General features: G+C 48.1%; 1 protein-coding gene across 1 annotated transcript in view; it reads left to right on the plus strand.

The window, feature by feature from the left end:
* Positions 1 to 1621, plus strand: part of SLC12A8 (solute carrier family 12 member 8) — a gene marked incomplete at its 3' end in the record, with an annotated part of 128808 nt that extends 127187 nt beyond the window's left edge. The window contains 2 exon segments of the mRNA XM_082655597.1: positions 1385 to 1406; positions 1408 to 1621. Of these exon segments, the coding sequence (XP_082511723.1) occupies positions 1385 to 1406; positions 1408 to 1621 (236 nt within the window).
* Between the last annotated feature and the right edge of the window lie 20935 nt (positions 1622 to 22556).

The following is a 22556-nucleotide window of genomic DNA, read 5'->3' on the forward strand; positions in this document are numbered from 1 at the left end:
GCTGTGTTTTCTCTGTTGTAATTTTGAGTATTTTTCACACCTGTTGCCCCAGATGCTCTTCAAAACCAAAGAAGAATAATATTGTAGGGTGTTTTGGGCGAAGGAATTTGGCTGTTACTTCCTCTGTTACACGTACAGTTTCCAGAATTATGTGAAATTAAGCCTGACCTTAAGAAAACTTTCTTTCCTGAAGTCCTAGCAACTGCCCAGGTGAGAACCCTTAGGCCATTCTAGACTAGACGGTGAAGTGTATTATTTCCCTGAACTCAGAAAAATATGATGGTTTTACCTTAAAAAAAAAAAAAAAACATTTACAAGAAAGTTCACTGGCAAAAACACATGTTGACTGGTATGGCATTTCTGTCACTTCCTAACCTTACTTCTTGAAGATTCCACCTTTATAGAAGTTAATTCATTGCTCAGAAAACCTCAACCCACCTAATTTAGATGTGTTCTCGAGCAGCTGCAAAGCCTTAGTCGTGTGATCCAAACTCCTATAACAGCACAGTTTTCTAGACAGTGAAGCTTTCTGCTTAAGTTCCACAGATTTATAACAAGGTTTCTACCAGTTTTTTACAACTATCAAATAAATATATTCCTTATTTAAACAGTTGAGCGCTGCTACTTATAAAGCCAATGATTCTCTCAGGGTAAAGTTTTAAGAGAAAAATCTATGCCTAAGTGTGATTTCAGGACCTAGCATAGGCGGAAGGAACTAGAAGGGGCCTGAGAAGGTGAGGAAATAGAGGCACAAGGAGGTGAAGAGGTTTGCCTGAGGCCACCAGCCTGATTCGTGGCAGAGCTGTGACTGTCTCTGTCTTCTATAGATACCCTGGCTGCCAGGATGGTCTTTCCTTACTCCTTTCTGCTGTCAGCAGTTTCTTCACGCATCGCTAACATGTTTCTTTACCAGTTTATTCCAACTCCAACTCTTCTGCGGACCCTTCAGTGACAATGGCATCCGTATTGGGACTCGCTCTTTGCCTTAGGCGAGCTTGGTGCCAAAAGCCCTTGCACTTGACCGTGTAGCTGCTTTGCTCTGTAAACCTCGGCTCTGGAAATCATTCCACTCAACTTTCTTTCCAGTGAACCAAAGAGAAGGTTTCTCTTTCTCCTCACCTCAGCTTTCCAGCCTCTCCATTCCATTATTTCATTTGACAAGAAAGCCAAGTAAAGCTACAGAGCCCCAACACAACAGCATTTGGAAGGTTATTTTTATAGTTTTATACATTTCTACTAAAAGAAGGTAAATTTCACTCTTTGATGCTTATTTCTCATACCTTGGGTTCATGAAGTATTGTACATATAGCTTTCAACAGCTATGTTGTTTAATACATGTTTATTAATAAACACGACATTTTTGCAAATCATTTCTCCATCCCAGAGGAGACTTACCGCCACTGGTTAACGTTTGGTCTTTCCTTCTGACCGTCCTCCGTGTTTCTCTCACCAAAGGAACCTGCGATCCCACCAAGAGCAGATAATTTTGGCGCCGTCCCTGGCTAGGGTTGACATGGAGATGACTCAGCTCACCCAGGAGAACGCAGACTTCGCCACCCGGGATCGCTATCACCACTCCTCCCTCGTGAGCCGGGAACAGCTGATGATGCCTCAGTACTAGAGTACTGAGTCGTCAGTACTAGGCAGCCTGGGACCTGCCCCTGGTGTAGCTGTCCAGGGTACAGTGGACCCAAATCCCAGAACCTTTGTGAAGCTGGTTCTCCTTGGTAAGAAACTCAAAGACCTGTCCTCCCCCTGTCATTCTGGATGATGGAAATGTGCATTCTGGTGTGGAGCACCACGGCTAACCAGGGGACCCACTGCAATGGCGGTGGCCCCTGAGACACGCCTCCAGTCTGAAGGGCTCCATGTGGACCCCAAGACTTGCAGGTGTCCAGACCAGATTGCTTGTTCTGAGTGCCACAATAAATGGTTATTTTAAATTTTATTTTATTATTTATTCCTTGAATAAATAATATGCTTACATGGTTCCAAACCCCAAAGTAGAATCGTATATATAGTGAAAAGTCTCCCTCCCATCCTTGTTTGTCATCTGCTCAGTTCCTACCCCCTACCCCAGAGATAAGCACTCTTCTTAGATAACGCTCCCCACATTTCGTTACGAACGTACAAGCAGATAGGAATGTGGATTTTTATTACTCCCTTTTCATCCACAAAAGGTAGCCTATCATACATGCGTTCTGTACCTTGCCTTTCCTCGTAACAATCTATCTTGGAGACATTTCCGTATCAATACATATGCCGTTTCCTCCTTCTTTTTCATTATATGAATGTGCTATAATTTATTTCTTCAGTTCCACAATGATGGCATTTGGATTGTTTCCAGTCTTTTACTATTACAATCAGTTCTGCAGTGAATAATCGTGTTCATATGTACAAGCATGACGAATATCTGTAGGATAAACTCCCAAAAGTGGAATTGCAAGATCAAAAGGTAATGCATTTGTAAGCTATTATTGTTTAGTGAAGGTCTTTTTAATTAAAAAGTTAAATTACCATGAATTACTTAATGGTGACTCAACGTTCTCAAAAGCACGCGTGGTGCCCCACGCTCTGGACACCTTGGCAGCTGTTTTGCTGTATGAACACATGAGGGGACAGGACAGTTTTGGTTCCTCTCTGAGCTCAGTGTGGCATTCATCACAGGCATCCAGTCTGGGGGCCAGGGCCCTGGCTGTGCCTACATGAGTTCAGCCCTGGCCCAGAGTTGGTGGTTTCACCCCTGAACCATGGAGAGAGGTACTGTTGGATCAGTTCTGACCTCTTCTGTAATAGAGCTTCTCAAAGTCAGTGTGCTAAGAAACCTGGGAGGCTTGTTAAAAGTGCACATTTCTGCAGCTCAGTACTGGAGGTGAAGCTTGGGGGTGAGTCGTGGACTTTACTTTTTTTTTTTTTTTTTTTTTTTTTTGCGGTACGCAGGCCTCTCTCTGTTGTGGCCTCTCCCGTTGCGGAGCACAGGCTCCGGACGCGCAGGCTCAGAGGCCATGGCTCACGGGCCCAGCCGCTCCGCGGCATGTGGGATCCTCCCGGACCGGAGCATGAACCCGTGTCCCCTGCATCGGCAGGCAGACTCTCAACCACTGTGCCACCAGGGAAGCCCCATGGACTTTACATTTTTAATGAGTGCCTCAGGTGACTCAACACAGGGGACCCTTGGACACCATTTTGAAAAACGTTGACCTGTTGGATGAAACGGGCTTAAAGTAAGTTGGGGGTGGGAATGTCATGATTAGGGGCCAGTTAGGTCTCAACCTTCTCTCTTAGGAAGTGAGATCTGTTGATAGTTTACGCTTACTGTTCACAGTGAGATCTAGTTTATAATTACTGTTCATGCACCTTTGGGGTTAAATACCAGACTTCCAAACATCATTAGAAACAATGTAAAGAAAGCAAACACTGAGTTAACTATAGGCATATGGGAAATCATTAAAGACAATATTCATGAAGGGCTGAGTTAGTGTTCTCTGAAGGCCCTTTTTAAGAAGAAGCCGCACTAGTTTCCTGTAGCTGCTGTAACAAATTACACAAACTGAGTAGCTTAGATCAACAGAAATTTATTCTCTCACAGTTCTGGAGACCAGATGTCCAAAATCGGTATCACTGAGCTGAAATCAAGGTGTTAGCAGGACTCTGCTCCCTCCAGAGGCTCTAGGGGAGAATCTGATCCTTGCATGTTCCAGCTTCCGGTGGCTGCTGGCATTCTGTGACTCGTGGCCACATCACTCCCATCTTTAAGACCAGCACCTTCAAATCTCTCTCAGTGTGACCACACTGCCTTCTCCTGTGTGCACCTGACGTGGGCCTCTGCCTCCCTCTTATAAGGATACATGTGATTGCATTTAGGGTCCACCCAGATAATCCAGGATGATCTCCTCCTCTCGAGAGTCGTAACTTCATCACACCTGCAAAGGCCTTGGCAAATGAGGAAACATCCCCAGGTAACAGAGATTGGGCGGTGGATATATTTGGGGGAGGCATTTTTCAGCCAGCCACAGAAGGCTTTACTGATTCAGCTTTTTGCTCTTCTGAATCCTGGATAACAAGCTAAAAAAGTATCCCCTCTGAAAAAGATGGTCCTGGGTTTGAAAACCATATACAGCAGAAGATTCAAGTATCCAAGATGAGAACTTTCCCAATATGATTAACTTTATGGAAAAGAGTAAGAGAAGAATGGGTATGAGAGAGAATTCCAGCATTTGACTCGGTGTTGGGGGTACCGAAATGGCAGACGCTAAACACTCGAACCTCTATTTAGGTCCAAATATCTTGTATTTAAACAAAACTATATTGTATAAATAGTAATAGTAATCAGTAAAGCAGTAACGGAGTCTTAGCCTGGGCTCCCAGAAAGCAGAAGTTTATGTGCTATTGCTTTACTGGGGGGTACCTTCAGGGAAGGAGTGAGAGAAAAGAGTGGAACAGGTGAGGAGGCATGACATTGGGTTAGTGACCCTTTAGTATCATGTGCAACGGAACACTTGGTCTCAGAGGACCCTTCTGAGAGATGATAGGAATACCCGTGTCTCATGACCCCTTTGCAGAGGGAGGAAGGGATGAGAATTCATCCACTGGTTCCTGTTTCCCATAGTCAAAGGCTAGCCTTGAGGGGCATTAACACGCACCCCGCCCCCGCCACCCCACACTTGTGATTTGAACTTGTGTGAGTACCTAGCGAGTTCTGCTGCAAGCAGCTACTCTGTGGACATAAGGCACTGTTGGGTTTGTGTGCGTTAAATTGACTGGAGTCTGGCAGAACTGGTTGCTGTGGTGGTGGCTGAGATGCACCAGCCTCAGCTCCAGAATCAGGTGGGGCAGAGAGGATCTAAGGTGGCATATAAGAGGTATCGTGTACTGTCCGTGTATGCCGGAGGTCAGCAGTAAGTTCAGGTTGTCAGAGAAGTGAGACAGATGACACTGGATCATTCAGAGAGAGTTCGGTTATCTAAAGAATGCTAAAAGGGCCAGCACAGTCAGGATATTTGGCAGTGAGACTAGCATCATTTTCTTAAAAAGACAAAGGGAGGGATCCCTAGACTGAAGGTCTAACCAAGGAGTGCACAGTTGTAGGGGAAAACGTCGGAAGGAGTGAGGGTCACATTAGATCTTCTGGGACCATGAATGTCTCCCTTCAGGCCACACTGTTTACGAATTTATCCGTCTAATGATCCATCTATCCACCAGGCCATCTAACCATCTACCCACTCGCCCATTGATCCATCCATTCACTCAGCCATCCACCCACCCTCTGACCAGCCATCGGTCTACCTGTCTACGCACCCATCCATGGCTGGGGCAATTGTACACGTGCCTCAGACCACCTCACCTGAGCCGAGTACACCTCACCAATCTCAGAGCTTTGTAATGTAAAAATATGGTTGCAGGCCATTCAGACAGAAATGAACTAACTCCTCAGTCACCACCCTCAAACTTTCAAGGTGAGTACTGCCCAGTTATAGAGCATCCTTGAACTCAGGACTAGGAACCAGAACAGGGGCCATTTTCTCAGATGTCTCTGGGAGTCATGCTAACAAGTCCTCTGACCTACACAATAGGGTGCATCCTGCACAAATGATTATAAGTCAGTGTGGGAGTTTGAGGTTCAGGATTTCATCGTCCTACCTTCCGTCCAGTTTTCTGATGGAGGAAGTATGTTTAAGGATGGGAAACACTGTGTCAGTTTACGTACTGATACCTGGACAAGGGTGTAAGGGTGGTAGCAGAGAATGCAGCTGAGGTCAGAAGGTGGAAGCAAAGCTTGTCATGTCTAACTTTCTTCCTCTTGAATCTAAGAATCCACTTCTCTCAGTCCCTTGGTTGAGGAGCTGGAATCAAGAGACAGAATGACCAGCTGGGCTCATCACCCAATAACACGTGGGCGGAGATCATAAAGTGATCACCTTTCAGCTCCAGGCTCTACCTGCCAATGAACTGTGGCCCCAGACCTGACCAATCAGACTGACCTCCCCCCTCCCATGGGGAGGAGCTAATACTGACTGATAGACTGGTGGTGGGGGCAGAGGTGTTCCCTCTGCCTCTGGTAACGCAGGAGGGAGCTTGGGTGGTAGCTCCATCGTCTCCATGGAGGAGGAAAGTGAGGAGAGCTAAAGGAACCCCAGTAGCAGTGAGAATACTGACAGAGGCAGACACAGGGTCTGTGGGTGGACAGAGGAGCTCTAAGCCATTCTGACAGTAGTCAGGGAGGGCTCCCTGGAGGAGGACATATCTGACCTCATTCAAGCACTTCATGGGCAGAGAGGAGGGGCAGGACATTCTCAATAGAGAGATCAGCGCAATCAAAGGTGTCTGGGGGCTGAAGGGTAACTGAGAGTTTCAAGAGTGTCCGGGTGGGGCAGTGCAAGGCAGGGGAAGTACTGGAAAGGCAGGCAAGGGTCAGGTCTGGAAGGGGTTTGCTACCTCTCTGTGTGTGCTACAGGAATGAGGAGGTAAACCTGAGGAATGATCATAAAAATCCATCCTCAGCCTTTTCTAGGGCTTTACCAGAAGACCCTTGTAAGAATTCAGTGAGCGTGATCCAGGCTCAGAAACAATCCAGCTTTGATCTGCTCTTTCGCTGACATTGTGTTGCCGTTCCTGCTCTCCTTACTGGGGAAGGGAGAGAGGGCCAGTGGGGGGCGTCCCTCTTGAGGTCAGAGCACGTGGGAGGAGGGGAAGAGGAACCAGCCCTGAACTTTGCAGGGGCAGGGACTGGTCATTGGAGGTTCCCAGAGGCCCGCCCCCCTCACTCCCTGTATGCTGAGTACCAGCCGTCCCAGTGCCTCGTGGGTGTGGGTTGTTGGTGGGAGGAGTGGGGTGGAGATAGGAGCAAAACAATTAGAACACGGCAGTCCTGATGTACTACTTTCCTATTGCTGCTGTAACAGATTGCCACAAACTTAGTAGCTTAAAACAACACGGAAGTACTCTCCTACAGCTCTGGAGGTCAGAAGTCCGAAATGGGTCTCACGGGGCTGAAATCAAGGCATCAGCAGAGCTGGGTTCTTCCTGCAGGGTCTAGGGGAGAATCTCTTTCCTCGCTTTTTCCAGCATCTGGAGGCTGCCTGCATTCCTTGGTGGTTGCCCCTTCCATCTTCAAAGGCAGCAGTCCTCAGTCCCGTTGTCTCCCTCCTCTGCCTCTGTCATCACATCTTCTCTAACTCTCCTGCCTCCCTCTTCTGCTTTTAAGGACCCATGTGATTAGATGGGCCCACCTGGATAATCTAGCATAATCTCCCCATGTCAAGAGCCTTTATTTAATCACATCTGCAGAGTTCCTTTGGCCATATAAGTAACTGTTACCTAGGATCTGGGGATTGGCACCACCATTTACTAGCTGTGTGACCTTGGGTAGGCTTCTTAACCTCTCTGTGCCTTCATTTCCTTCTCTGTAAAATAGGAATTACAATTCCTGCCTGCCTCCAAGTGAATCTGTGAGTACTTAGTAAAGTGAGACTCACATGTTTTTGGAGGAAGTCAAGGTGGAGGCGGTGTCATACGTGTTCTTCCACCGCCCCTACTAATTCCATGTCACTTAATGTGGGCAACACAGAAAGAAGAAAGATCAGTGGGAACTGCAGTGGTTCTTGGCATCTACTAGCCGGAGGTTTCAGAGCAGGGTGGAGTTCTCCTGCTTCAGCAGGCCACGCTATATCTTGTCAGCAGCAGACAAGGTGGGACCTCTTCTCCAGCCATCAGCAGGGACTCTGCGGCATGCGTAGTCAGGGCGCGGGGAGCTGGCAGTCGCCGCTTGCTGACCACCGTGTCAGCTCTGCCTCCCTCTCCACTCCCTTGGCTAATCGGACCCATTTGGCCACGTCCCTATACCACTGCTCTCAGCCTTCTTCATTCCCTTGCCAGAGCCTTGGGGAATTTTCTTAAACATCAGAAAACCTATCCCACTCTCCAGTTCTTTTGAACCAAGGCTTACTCGAGAGCAGATAACCCGCTTTTTGCTATGTCTTATCCCCTCCGTGTCTACGTGGATGCCCTGGAGGAGAGGATCAGAAGTGGCGGTTGCATGGTCTGTGTGAGTCCATACTGTTTGCACTTCTCTGCAGACAGGGAAATGCAGACGTCTGTACTCGCCACACACTGCTCAGCATCCCTGCATCTGGGAGGTGTTCCTGGGCTCCTTTGAAGGGACTCACAAAGGAAAATGGATGCCAGTTTGTTAGTTTGAGGAAGGAAGTAGAGGTGTAAGCCCCTGACTCTTGACAAGGTGCTCTTCTTGGAGGGGAAGGTCACATTCAAGTAAAGGGTGAAGCAGACGGCAAGAAAGGCCCACCAGCATCGGGGGGTCCGCAGTTGGCTGTGCTCCTGGCGTGCAGCCCGTCTCGCAGCACCAAGGCTGGTGCCCTTACCTGTTCCCTAGGCTGCTGGGCTAGGTGAGTGGACGGAGGATAGTGGTTGACTACTCACCACCATTCTTAGAGGTGAGGGTGGCCACAGCCTCCTTCTGAAAGAGGCAGAGCGGTTCTCTAAATGGGAGTCTCTAAAATAATGGAGAGCCTGTTTTTTTTCTCCCTTTTTAAATTGTGTTTCTTTTTTTTCCACGTTTTACTCCAGAAAAAAAAAGAAAAAACCAGAAAAAAGGGGAAAATCGTGTTTCTTTGAAAACACACACACACGTGTGTGTGTGTGTGCACGTGCACTTTCCTGACCGTTTGTGTTTGTTAGAGATGCCTCTCTATAAAAAGAAGCTGGACTTACCACATGTGAAGACTGGCTTAAATTATGGGCCATGTGGTCTACATCAGATTCACTTTGGGCAGCCCTGAGGGTGAGTAGCATTTCAAAGGATTAGCAGTCATCCCCCAGCAGCCGGCAAGAGGGCTCGATGAACGCTGATCTGTGCAATGTGACATAGACCATATGTGTTAAGAGGCTGAGGCTCAAATATGAACCCCAAACTGAAAGTCACAAGGACAGACACTGGCAACGGCAGTGTCAAGTTTTAAGTGAACTGCTTGGCAGACGGGCAGCTCTGTGTAACTCTGTGTGTCTGTATCGGTCCGGGTGGGCTTGCTGCTGCAACAAACAGCCCTCAAATCTCAGTGACTTGACGCTTCATACATTTATTTCCGGCTTCTGTTCCAGTCTGATACAAGTCAGAAGCGGGAGGGGAGCTCTGCCCCACACGGTCGTTCAGGGACCACTGTCATTCTGTTTTGTAGTTGAACATCTTCTAGGCCCTCAGAATCTTCCCCTGAATTCTCACCCCCCCCGTTGGCAGGTGAGAGAAGAAAGGGAGGATGCTGTGGCAGTTTCAGGGGCTAAACGGGCTCATATCACTTCCTTCCACTTTCCGTTAAGAGGCTGGCTGGGAAACGTGGGCCAGCTCTGTGCTCAGGGAGATGAGGAGCCAGGTTTGGTGGTTCTGGCCAGTCTGTGCCACTGTGCTCAGGATGAGGACAGCTGGATTGGGTTCTTCACTGAGGGCAGTTGAGTGAGCCTCCTGATCTGCCCTGCGTAGGTTTTGCCCCTTCAGGGCTCTGACTTTTGTGAGAATTTACACATTTGATCCAATGATTCTGCCATTCCTTAAATCATGCTTTGGAATTCCATTTTCAATATTCTCTTCTGAGCCTTTGAATAATCTCATGAATGACAAGTTTTTGTCCTTTGAGGGTTCATTTGATTTCTGGAAGCATCAAAAATCCTTTGGAACCAAATCTGGGAATGAGGGGACTGACCAAGCTAAATCATCTCTTTGGGTCAAAAATGAGGTGTGAGCATGAAGCAAACTGACCCTTGAAGCAATTTCTACAGATGAGATGCGAACACAACACGTTTTGAGGACTGACAGTGTCACTGGAATAATTTCATAAGGCCACTCAAGGTGCTGATTTGAAGAAACAACATTTATTTAGATCAACTGTACGTGTGTGTGTGTGTGTGTGTGTGTGTGTGTGTGTGTAGTGAGTGACTCTGTAGTTTGGGTTCTGCTCACCTTTTATTAATGATCTGTGTTGTTCTTCTTCCGCCCAACCAGATTGAAAGACCTTCAGTAGTAGAGGTGTATCTTCAGTTATAAGTCATCCCAATTCATGGCTCTAAGTATTTTTTATGTGCCCTGTCAACCCGTCCAACTCATCACGGATTCATTCAGTCACTCACTTAGCAAGTATTTATTGAATGTCTATGTGTGCAAAGCCACGTGTTTTGTTTTGTTTTTTTATTCAGAAACTGTGAAAACAGATGACAGCAGTTGCTCCTCCAGTAGCCTGCAGCTCAGTTTTTAGGAGTATTCTAGGATTAAGAAGCAGGAAATGGGCATGGACTTCTTGGCTGGCTAGGAGGAAAGGAAATGGGACTTGGAATAGACTGCACTCGGATGGTTCAACCAAAATGCTCTGCGGAGAGTAATTATTCACATTTTCTTATGGACCTCTTCTCTGGGTGATGGTAAAAAATTCCTGGGTAAATACAGTGCCCTGGAAAATCATCACGTCTGTTTTAGAATTAGTCATGTTACCCCAAGCCATCCAACCTGAGTTTCTCTTTTCCTCAGGAGCAGTAGGAGGAAGTATAATAGATAGGGGTGGACCCTGTTCTATGGCTGCAGTTCTAGGGACAAAGTTGGGGATCCCATTGTTTCATCACGCAGCTGCGTTCAGAGAGGACAAAGTCTTATTTCTGAAAGCGTGGTTCTCAGCTCACTGGTATAAAAAATGACCTGGGATGCTTGCTAAAATGCAGTTTCCTGGGCCCTTCTCAGTTTACTAAACCAGAATTTCTTGGGTGAGGCCTAGGACATACTTTGTTTACTATTAATTTTTATGGGAGTATAGTTGCTTTACAACTAGGACATACATTTTAAAGTAACCCCTCCCCCAGGTGACTTTCTAAAGTTTGAGAAGCACAGGTGGAAAGGCTTTGAGCTGACCTGAGTCTGAAGCCGCTTGTCTCCATGAGCTCCAGGCTCTGTGATGGGCAGCAGTGGTCCCAGACCAGAGCTCCGTATGCTATGTGCTAGCGAGGTGTGCTGGTCCATGCTGGGGCCTGATAAACCAAACTGCGGGCGGCACGTCCATGGGCCACACACTTAGCCAGAGACAAAGCGCTGCAGGACCTCGTTCCACTAAGAACAGTGGAGTTGGGCTACATGCCCTTGGTGTGCCTGTGTGTGCACAGGTGTGTGTGTTTGCAGCTGTGGGTCTGTTTGTAGCCCTGGCCATACAAATTTTGTTCTCTCTGCCACCAGGTGGTAAAGCCCCTCTCCTTACCTCTCAGCCCAGCCCCCAACTCCTTCCTTCCTTCCTTCCAGTCCCACCTGCAGCTGGCATCCTGCAATTCATGGTCAATCTTTATAAATAAAATATCTTCACTGAGCCAGGTGTTATGCTAGATACCCATATTCATTGTTTCATTTGATCCTCAGAACAACTTAGTGAGGTAGGACTGTTATTTCCTCCATTTTACAGATGAAGAAACTGAGGCTCAGGAAAGTTAAGTTATTAGCTAGTAAGTGGTAATACTGGATTTGAACTCACATCATTCACTGTTCATGGTCCTGTGGACGCCAGCCCAAACCCTAAGTCTCCAATGGCTCCTCCTTCACCTCTAGAGCAGGTGTTGGCAAACGCTAGACCCGTGGGCCAAATCAAGCCCAGAGCCTGCTTTTTTTTTTTTTTTTTTTTTTTTTTTTTGTGGTACACGGGTCTCTCACTGCCATGGCCTCTCCCGTTGCGGAGCACAGGCTCCGGACGCGCAGGCTCAGCGACCATGGCTCACAGGCCCAGCCGCTCCGCGAGATGTGGGATCTTCCCGGACCGGGGCATGAACCTGTGTCCCCTGCATCGGCAGGCGGACTCTCAACCGCTGCGCCACCAGGGAAGCCCGAGCCTGCTATTTTTTAAATTGAGGTGAAATTCATATAAAATAAAATTAACCCTTATAACCACTGCCTGTTTTTGAAAATAAAGTCTTATTGGCACACAACCAGGCCCATTCATTCACGCATTGTCTGTGGCTGCCTTAGACAGTCTATGGCAGAGTTGAGTAGCAAAGCCTAAAATATTGACTGTCTGGCCCCTTATGGAAAAAGTTTCCTGGCACCTGCTTTAGAGGGTTTGATCTGGATCCAGGCCCCTGGGAGTGAGTTTCCTCACCATCTCCATCTCTATCTCCGCTAAGGAATGCCTCTCCTTCCTGAAGATAAACTCTCCTCCTGTGTTGGATGCACCTCCTGGACCTAGCTGCTCGGCTACCTGATTCCTCTTTCTTCCTCCTGTCTCCGCCCACACGCAGGTCAGTCCTGGCAAACACACACCTTGTGCCTGATCTTCCGGGTGCCATCCCATTTTTCTTTCTTCCCCTGATAAATGCCTGAAGTAGATCATTTATACCTGGACATCCCACTTTCTCTCCTTATAGTTTCCCTCCTTACCTCTACAACCCAACTTGTGCCCTTCAGCTAGCCTTTTGTGTACATCTCCACACGGATGCCTTGGAGTTACATGAAATTCAAGTAATCTACCTGGCATCCCATCTTCGCTAAGGTCATGTTATCCTGTTATCTTGCTGTCTCAAATCAGTTACTATGAGGCCACCTTTGCCCTTCTCTTTCCTTACATCTGTTTTCTTCCCGAATTCTGTTGCCTTTTGGGCAATATCTCTTGGGTTGCTCTCTGCCTCGTTCCCACCGTCAGTTCCTTGGTCCAGGTCTTCATCACTTCGTGTTGGGATCTCTACAGTGGCTACTGACTGTTCTCCCTACCTCGCATGCTCTCTTTTCTAATCTGCTCTCTCTAGCTCAGTTTTCAAACACTGAGAGCTCAAGTAGTATCAGGCCCTTGGTGCTTCCCTTTGTCCTTCCTTCCAGCCCCTCTTCCCCACACTCCCCATGTTACGCTGAACACAGGGAGTATTCACAGGACTCGGCACTTGTATAACACATTTTCTTCCACTTAGAATGTTCTCCTCTGTTTCCTTTGCTTGGTAAACTCCTAAGCATCCTTCAGGAAAGAATTCTAATGTCACCTCCCTAAGAAAGCTCTCTCTAGCAAATCCTCAGTGTTCTTAGAGCACTTGGTTCATACTTCTGTAAAGCAACTTCCTTTATATTATACTTATTTATGGATCTGTCTCTTCTCCTAATTTGCTGGCTAGTCAAGGGCAGGGACGACATACATCTTCCACATCCCTGTGTACGCAGAGCCTAGCACAGTGCCTGCTGGTATACAGAGGTGCTCAGTAAACGCTTCCTGAGCAGCCACTTTGATCATGTGCCTCTACTGCTGAAAGCTTACAGTGAGTTTTGCCACTGCAATTAGGTTAAGGCAGTGGTTCTCAACCCTGGCTGTACATAAGATCACCTGGGGAGCTTTTAAAAAATACTGATGCCCCACACCAGAGATGCTAACTAGGGAGGCGGGTTCCAGGCACCGACAGTTTGTAAAAATTCCCTTGGCAATTCTAATATGCAGTCAGGGTTGAGAATCACTAGTCTAATGCCTAGTTTTCAAGGCTCTCATTCATTCCTCCATCTCCTTAGGAGTTCCTGCTCAGAACCCCTCTTGAACAAGTGGCTTCCTTCCCAGATCCCTCTCTCTCAATTGGGTCACACTTCCCTCCCCACCCAGACGAGGGCAGGGACCCTGTAGGTTTGCATGCCTGGACCCAAAGTACAGGGCTGCCAGTGTTGTGAGAGCTCGCCGCAGGGCGGGAGCTTCGAGCACAGGGTTTGTTTGGGGTGGGCGGGGAGGAGGCACTGGGTGGGAGCTGGTGGCGGTGCCTAGCCTGCATCCACGCCAGCATGTGGATGGCCCCCGCGGCCCTACACCAACAAATGACCCCACGCTGGCAGAGAGCTCAGACCCTCAGATATGCTCTGCTGGCCAGCAGACATGCAGCCCTGTTTCCTGTTCCGCACGTTTGTCTGATTCTCTCCTCATGAGGGGACAGTGCAGGGAATGGGACGGGGCACCGGTTGGTATCTGAAGACAAGGCTAGCCCTGGCCTTCTGTGTGTACTCTGTGGGCACATCCCTCCTCTTGCGGGTCCTGAGTCTATCCCCAGGTCCCTACAGCTCAGTCAGTGAGGCTTTTTTGTGGTTTGTCTAGACCAGGGGCCCCCATCTGCTCTGAGCCAAGGCCACTTGGAAGGGACAAAAGATGTCACAGACCACCTGTTCCCAGTCACTCATGTGAAACAAAGACTTTTGGAGATGGGGCATTTTGAGACATGTATTATCTTTTATTTGTTATTTCTTACCTTTGAGACATGTATTTATCTTTTATTGCCCACAGTGGGTCAGGGGTTGGGGAGATCTTTTGTCTAAGGCCCCAGGTTCAAATTTGTTTTCTCAAATTTTAAAACCAGGTAAATCAAGAGCCTCATAGTGCGTCTGTTATTTTTTTCTTTAATATGAGAAATAATAATGCATTTTATTTTTCCATGACACTCTTTCCCTCACATCCATCATCTTACTTGATTGTCATAGTTTCCCTGTGAGGTGGCCATGCCTCCCAATGGCAGATACTACTGTCCATCCTTTGCGGATGAGAAAACTGAGACTCACTGAGGTTAATCGATTGGCTCAAAGTTGTAGAAATAGAGAAGAGAGAAGCCAGAACAAGGGCGCATGTGTTCTGCTTCCTATTCCAGAGCCCTTTTCTAAAACATCCCACTTGGCCACCTCCATCTCTTAAAACGAGAATAGTTTTCTTCTCTTTTCCTGATTCTAAAAGTAATAGATGCCCTCAAAAGACACATACATGGAAGTTAATAGCAGCATTATTTGTAACAGCTGCTCATGGAAACCGCTCAGTTGCCCATTAACAATAGAAGGGAAGACGAATTGTGGGATGGCCCCGCCCCGGGTGCTATGAAGCAAGGAGAATGAAGGGTTTATAAGTACATGTAATGATGTGAGTGAATCGACCGTCAGATTCCGAGCAAGAAAAGCCAGACACAAAAGGGAACATCCTACAGCACTCCACTGATAGAAGATATAAAACCGGGTGTTTTGTAGTTTATCAGAAACGACTAGTCTCTGCTGAAAGAAGTCAGGCTGGTGTGACTGCGTGGGAGGATGAGTGGAGGGGACGTGGCATCTCTCCACGTAAGCGCTGCCTCTACCCACGCTCTGGTAGCGATGAGTTCTGCGTGGTGCTTACTGCTGCTACACGTGCACTGTCGTCTGTGCACATCGTACTTTAATAAAAAGTTGTAAATAGTTACTCATGCTCTCGTAAGAAATGCAGATGACTCGGAGAAGGACACATATTCTTCAACCAGTTTGAAGAATAAAACACAGAGAATGTAAAAGTGTATTCGACAAATATTTGTTTTTAATGTATTTAGTTCTGTGCAAGTTTGTTGGAGAGAAGAAACAGAAAAGGGATGAAGGAAAAAAAAGGGGCTGAGCTGATTAGAGGAAAGGCGGGAAAAAAGAGTCTGATGGAGACGCAGAGAAAGGGACGGGCTGGGAGGCACTCTGATACAAAGTGAGACGTGAAGAAAAGTGGAGATTGTGATGCCCAGAAACAGCCCATGGAGGAGACCCCTGCAAGCGGAAAGCGACATAAAGGTCAAAAGAATGGAGGGCCCAATGGGACATAGAAGAAAACGGGGGCTCCAGCCTCACAGGGTGAGGCAGGGAGGATGGGCAGAGGGAGTAGGGGGGAAGTCGATATGGAGGTGAAGCCACGGACTGGCCCCTGATTGCTAACCTGGGCTGTGTGAGGGCAGCAAGTTATCGCTGCTCTTTGAAAGGCAGGGACGCTTAGCAGTTGCCTTCCCAGTGACTCCAGATCAGGGCCCAGCACTTGGAAAGTCTTGTCAAATATGTGTTGATGGATTGAATGAGATGATGCCTGCAAACCCAGGTGCCTCTGCCCACAGTGGGAACATCGCTCTGGGTTTTCTGCTCCTTCCTTAGGGCCCTGACCACTTTGCCTGGTGTCCTGGCATCCCAGGAATTTCCCTGCCTGCTCTGGGGAGGATTTTTTACACTAGAAGGTTTTGCAAAATCAGACCACTTTATCAGAATCCTGTTGCAACGGAGAATGTTCCTGGCTGCCTGATGTTTACAGTGTGCAACTGATTTTATCGGAGGAATGTTGTTTGGAAAGGAATGGTCTTCTCAGATGAGCAGACAAGAAACGGAAGGTCATTTGAGGACCCACCCCAAGCTGTTGAAGTTGGAACTCAGGGTTGCCATACATGATGCTCGGGAGCTTGGCCAAGCTGTGAGCAAGTCTTCCTCCCTGAAGGAGGTCCCAGCCCGTTTGCAGCAGGCTTGCCTTGCTGTGTTTACATTCTCACCTTGGCCCTCCAAAGCAAAGGCCTCTGGAACCCTGCACCAGCGGGCGGAGAAGCAGCAAGAGCTCCCTAGGCTTGGGGTCCAGCAAGCAGCCCAGCCGGACAAAACAAAACCATTCGTGACATACCAGAGAGGGACAGTAAAGCTTCTCCCGGGAGGTCAGAAATAGGGAGATGGGTTTATTCCTTCAGTTCTTTTGTCAAAATCCCAAGGCGCTCTGCTTCCCGGAACTCTGAACAAAACAGTGCAGGGGTAGCAAGTGTTCCCTGGGGGGCCTGCACCCTCTCTCTTCTGTTATAACCCTGGTGCTGTCCGGGCTGGCTCAGCAGCTTCTGTCTGCAGGGGCTCTTGATGTATCATCGGGCAGAGAAAAGGATGGCGTGGGATGCAGAGACGAGACTGAGATGCTAAGAGAGGCGGGGTCAAGAGAGGGCAGAAGTCTTTGCACCTGGTAGGAGGGAATCTATCCTGAAATGGGAGAGAGCCGATGTGCCCCGGCTCAGGCCAAGGATGCTGGGCGCCGCTCAGCAGAGAGGAGCACACTGGAAAGAGCTGGAGCTGCTGGACACTGTCCACCAATCTCTGGGAGCCCTGAACAGGGTGGGTGTGCTAGCACATTGGTCTCACTCTCTACAGCTTTCTAAACTTCTTCATTCTGATGGGTAGAATTGTGTCCCCAAGAAAGATACGTTCAACCCCTAACCTCTGGTGCCTGTGAATGTGACTGTATTTGAAAAGATCTTTGTAGATGTAATCAAGTTAAAATGAGATCAGACTGAATTAAGCTGGGCTCTAAATCCAATGACTGTGTCCTTATAAGAAGGCCAGATGAAGACACAGACACACACGGAAGAAAGAAGGCCACACGGCAATGGAGGCAGAGACCGGAGTGTTATGTCTACAAGCCAAGGAACACCGAGGATTGCTGGCAGCCACCAGGACTTAGAAAAAGGCAAGGGAGGATTCTCTCTCCAAACCTTCAGAGGGAACGTGGCCCTGCTGACACCTTGACTTTGGACTTCTGGCCTCCAGATCTGTGAGAGGATAAACTCCTGTTGTTTTAAGTCACCAAGTTTGTAGGTACTTTGTTTACAGTAGGCCTAGGAAATGAATATATTCACGTCCCTCCAAATTTCAAATCCTTAGTTCCCACCCCTTCAGTCCCCCACTCTTAACAAATAGCTTTGTATTTGCTATCTTACAAAAAAAAAAAAAAATCAAGTCCTCAGGCAGAAATCCGAATCCCCTCACCCCGCTCCTCTTTCCCTCCTCCCAAGGCCGGTCCCTCCACCTGTGCTATGGATTCCATCTTCTCCTGCTTCTCAGAAGCCCTTTCCTGTCAGTCATCTTTTCTCTTTCTTAGACCTTTGATATTTCTCTCTCCCAAGTAGACCCCTTCTATGTTCAAATTCTCCCACTAAAAGCGAGAAAAACTCCCTTACTCCTAATTCCCCTGTAGTTCCTGTCCTAACGCACTCTTCCTCTTCAAAGCCAAGCTCTCTTGAAGTTATCTTGACCAGCTTGGTTTCTTCACTTCCCATTCTTCCCAGCTCGCTCCATTGTCCCTTCTGCTCCACTGACACCTTTCTTAGTATGGTCACCGGTGACTTCCATGGGGCTAAAACCAGTGGATTTTCAGGTCTTCACCTTGCTGGACCTTTGGGCCGCGTTACACGCTGTTAACCACCATCTCCCTCCCTTTGCTCCAGTGACGCAACTTTCTCCTGGACTTCCTCCCCCATCTCCATGGCTCCTGCCTAGTCTTCCTTCTGGCAGAGTCCCCCCTCCCCAGCCACTTCATGGTATGTCCTCAGGGCTCATTCTTAGGCTCCCTTCACTGCCTACAGTCCTCTCTAGATGATCTCATTCCCAGGTAGGCAGATCTAGACCTCAAACTTGGACCTCTCCTCTCAGCTCCAAGGCTGCAGATCTAAATGCACACTTGACATGGCCACGTGCACAGCTCAAAGACATCCCAAGTCCAAGACAAAGTTAACGATCTTGACCTCAAAGACCTAATTCTCATTCACTGTTCCCACTTCCTTGTGAATGGTACCACCATCCATCCAATTATGAAGGCCAGAAACTCAGGAAACCTTTGACCTCTTTTCCTCACCCTCCATATCTGTCCGCTTACCTTGTGGATCTTACCTGCACAGTCTCAAGTCCATACTCGTCTCTGAACTGATTTCTATCATCCTCATCCAAGAATTATCATTTCTTATGTGGACTCCCGAGAGTTCAGGCATCAGTGCTTGTTTCTTTCTAAATCATTCCCATTATCATAGCCAGAATGGTGCTTTCCATTCCCACCTCACTAAGCTAAAACCTTGAAATGACTTCTCTAAATTCTGAAGATAAAGCAAAAATCTTAAAAATGGGCTGTTAGGGTCTGCCTGATCTGGTCACTCTGAAAGTCTCCGGCCTCACTTCCCTCCACACTCTTTGTGCTCCAGCCACGTTGGCTTTCTTTGGTCCTTTCCATTTATCCCAATCCTTCCTGCCTCAGGGTCTTTGCACATACGCTCCCCACTCACCTTTGCCTCATTAACAGCCTACATGTTAATGGCCTACAGAGCTTTCAGATAGTAGCTCAATCTCATGTTTACAGGGAAACCCAACCCTCTCTCCCTCCTTCAGGGCACTTTCTACACTGACAAGTTTACATTTACATTTTTTGATAACTATCTGTCTCCTCCAAACCTTTAAGCTCTGTGAGGTCTGAGACTCACCCAACGCCCAGCACAGTGCCAGGCACAGAGTAGTCATTTAGTAAATATTTGTTGAATGACTAAATAAAAGAAAGAAGGCGCTACGTTGGGTTCTGGAGATACAAAGAACAAGGCCCAGGACTTCCCAGAAAGCAGCTGGTTGTCGATGAGGGGTGGAAGGGACAAGCAGATGAGAGGATGAGTAAACAGACCCAGGGTGTAGAAATGTGATGAGCACATAGCAGAGGAGCAGGCCAGAGGACGCAGTGATGGCCGGTCCCAGTGTCCCACCTCCAGACGAAGCTCAGTCAAGGAGTCTGTGGACGGGTTTCTCAGGCCTCAGGGCCCCTAGTCCCGTGATGTTACTGATATGCAGTCACCACTGTGTCCACGGCCACAAACCCTGCAGGGGCACTGTCCTCAGGAACGGGCACACGTTGGGCCTGTTGCAAAGGCAGCGTTATTAAAGGCTCTGGTTACAATAAGAGCATCATGTGCAGCATTTGAGTCCGATGGGCTTCTGATGCCTTCCAGACAGTGATTTCATCGTATTCTCAGATCAGCCCTGGGACGCAGCAAAGCGTAAGGATTTTTCTCCCCACTGTACAGCTGGGGAGACTGAGGTCAGTAGAGATCACTTTTCTTGGCCAAGGAGTGAGAACAGCTCAGGAAGAGAACTTGGAGAGAACCCAAGGCCCTCTCTGCGGGGTCCGCCCCCCAGACCAACTGGCAGGGGAGGACACCCCAGACCGAGCGTACATTGTAGCAGCAGCCTGCAGGCTTGTTTACTTTGGTGCAGAAGGACGTTTCATCATCTCTTGGAACCACAGAATGTTAAAACAGATGGGCCCTAAGAGATCATCTGATTCGACACCCTTGTTTAACGAGGGAGGAAACTGAGGCCAGAGATATGAATCTCCCTTCCCCTCCCTTTCCTTTTCCTGCCCAACTGATGCTGAGCAGTAGGGCAGAGACGGCTAGCTGTTTACCCAAATCTCTTCTCCCCTTCTAGCCTATATGGCTAGACTATATTTCCCAGACTCCTTTGCGGTTTGGTGAGGCATGTGACCATGTTCTCTCTAGTGAGATATAAGAGAACGTGAAGCCTGGCCCATCAAAACCTCCCATCCGCACATCTCCATATTCTTTTTCACCTCTGGCTGATCGGGATGTCAATTCCAAGGACAACGTTGGAAGCTGTGCATTAGAGAATGGCAGAGCTGCCACAATGCCGAGGCCCTGAAAGGCTATATGAGAGAAAGCCACCCCCTGACCTGAACATCAGTGCCTAAGGCTGTTAAGTGAACAGGGAGAATAAAATATCTGCCACATAAAGTTGCTGCGTTTGGGGAGCCTCTCATACAAGTAGAGACAGGAGAGCCCCTGCAAAAGCTCTGACCACATACAGCATTGGGTAATGGACATAGAGGCTCACTGATGATTTCACTGTCAACCACTTTGGAGTGGCCCCTCTGGAAAGGCTAGGAACCTGGCTCCTAACTCACTCAATCCAGGAATCTGGTCTGAGCTGGCTTCCTACCTGTTTAATTCTAGATCAATAGACTCCCAGGGCTGGAATGGACCTGGGAATGTCATCTGATTTATCCCCTTGGCTCCTGACAGGGCCTCTTCTAAGCCATCTGAGATGACCAAAAATCTTGTCTGGATTTTTATATCCCTGGGAAGGAAACACTCCACATTCCTTAGACACTTGTTTTATTCTTCCTTGCTACGGTGTCAGAAGGTTCTTTACTGAACCCTAAAACAGCAGAGCTGGAGTATTCCTTAGCAATCATCTAGGACAATCTTTGTTTTACAGATGAGGACACTGAGGCCTAGATCACACAAATAGTGGTAAAGTCAGGACAGGAAGCAAGGGCCCTAAGGTCAATCTGACTACTCTTTCCAGGGTTCTGTCTGCCTCTAACTCTCTCTTGCTGTTTTCTCATGTTCTGCCTGGGAGGAGCTGAAAATATGCTGGGGTCCATCTTCACTGTGATCAATCTTCCCAGGTTCTCCTGTGTTTCCCCCCTCACCCCTTCCCTCACCTACCCAGCTAACCCGAAATAGGTCCTTCTCCTAGGAGGCAGAGAGAAGATCAGAGAGGTGAATCTATGCCTAAAGGGGAGGCACGTGTGACAGGTGCATGTTTGCTCCTTGGGCCTCGGTAGTAAAGACATCTCTGAATCCACACCAGAAGCCTGTAAGGGTCATTAAATCCTTAAATATTACTGGTTGCCCAGGAGGGCAAACTGGGCTATGTGAAATGTTGTCTGAGGAAGGAAGGGAGCAGCAGTGACCAGAACCTCTGAACACAGTGTCTTGGCTTATTGGGGGTTTTCTGGCTGCATTTGGGGGGCTGGGGGCAGTCCTGCCTTGTTAAAATGAGAGCAGGATCCCAAGAAGTTGAACTGGGGCCATGAGCGCAAACCGAGTTTCTTACAGGGGTGTTATTGTATATGGTACTTTCTTGGAAAGACCTGGAAATTCCATGTGAGAGCACTGGAAAGTTGGGTTTGTTTTGTGGCTCTTTAAAAACAAAACAAAATAAAACCAAATCATTACTCCTCACTCCACAATTTAAGGTGAGCTTGTACATAGAGAGCATCCTTTATGTTTTCTGCCAAGTGACTCACTTGGACTGAATCACCAGAGAGTGGGCCTGGGTCCATCTGCAGCTGCCCTGGACACCACAATCTGCTCATTAACCTGAAGGGGAAGTCATGGGGCTCAGAGACAGCAACTGAGCGGAGCAGAGAAATGGGGTGGAGACAGGCCTGAAAGGGAAGTCCACACTCATAGTTTCCCGAGCATCTGGTGGTCAGACGCGGTCCCTAGTGGAACTGACGAGATCCCCAAGGAGCTCCAGTATTCATTTCAGTTGAGACATTATCTGGATTATTGCAAATTCATAATTGTGGGACCAGAATTAATGATGCCACATGGTCGTTCACAGATAAATCCCTTAATCTTTGGGTCTAGCTTCAGAACCTTGAGCAAGTTGTCCTTTCATTTTGAGCCCTTCTTTCTTCACCTAGAAATGCAGAGGCTTACAGTCTAAAAATTTAGACATTTTATCCTTTATTTACCAAGAAAGTCTGTTTACACAAAATCTTTGAATCTCTCCTCCGAAAGTGTCCATTTAAAATTCAGGGATCTCTGTGCACCCTTCTGTTTAATTTGCGATCTGCAGCCCTTTTCCGGATATGAGTTTGCCCTAGCCCTGTCTGAATTCACAGTTTTCTTTTCCCTGCAGCCTGTTTGGGTGTCCTGGCGGTGACATTTCTGCAGAACTCTGGTGTGAGCCAAAGGCAGTGGTGGGATGGGGATGCGGATGGAATCCGGGCTTGAGAGGGCGCAGGGAGGGGCATAGGATGACTCCCGAGTTGGCTGCGGGGTAAGGTGTTAGGCTTGGCCACCGCCAGCTCAGCCCCACCCTGGGGACTGGAGGAGAGGTGGTGGGAGAGGTGCAGGGGGTGTCAGATTAGTAAGGGTGGGGAACAGGGCCCCAGGTTCCACTTCTCTCGCATAGCAAAGCGCTTTGTATGATCTAGTTGGTG

The sequence above is a fragment of the Grampus griseus genome (genome assembly GCF_964374135.1).
Source record: "Grampus griseus genome assembly, chromosome: 5".
NCBI classification, from domain to species: domain Eukaryota; kingdom Metazoa; phylum Chordata; class Mammalia; order Artiodactyla; family Delphinidae; genus Grampus; species Grampus griseus.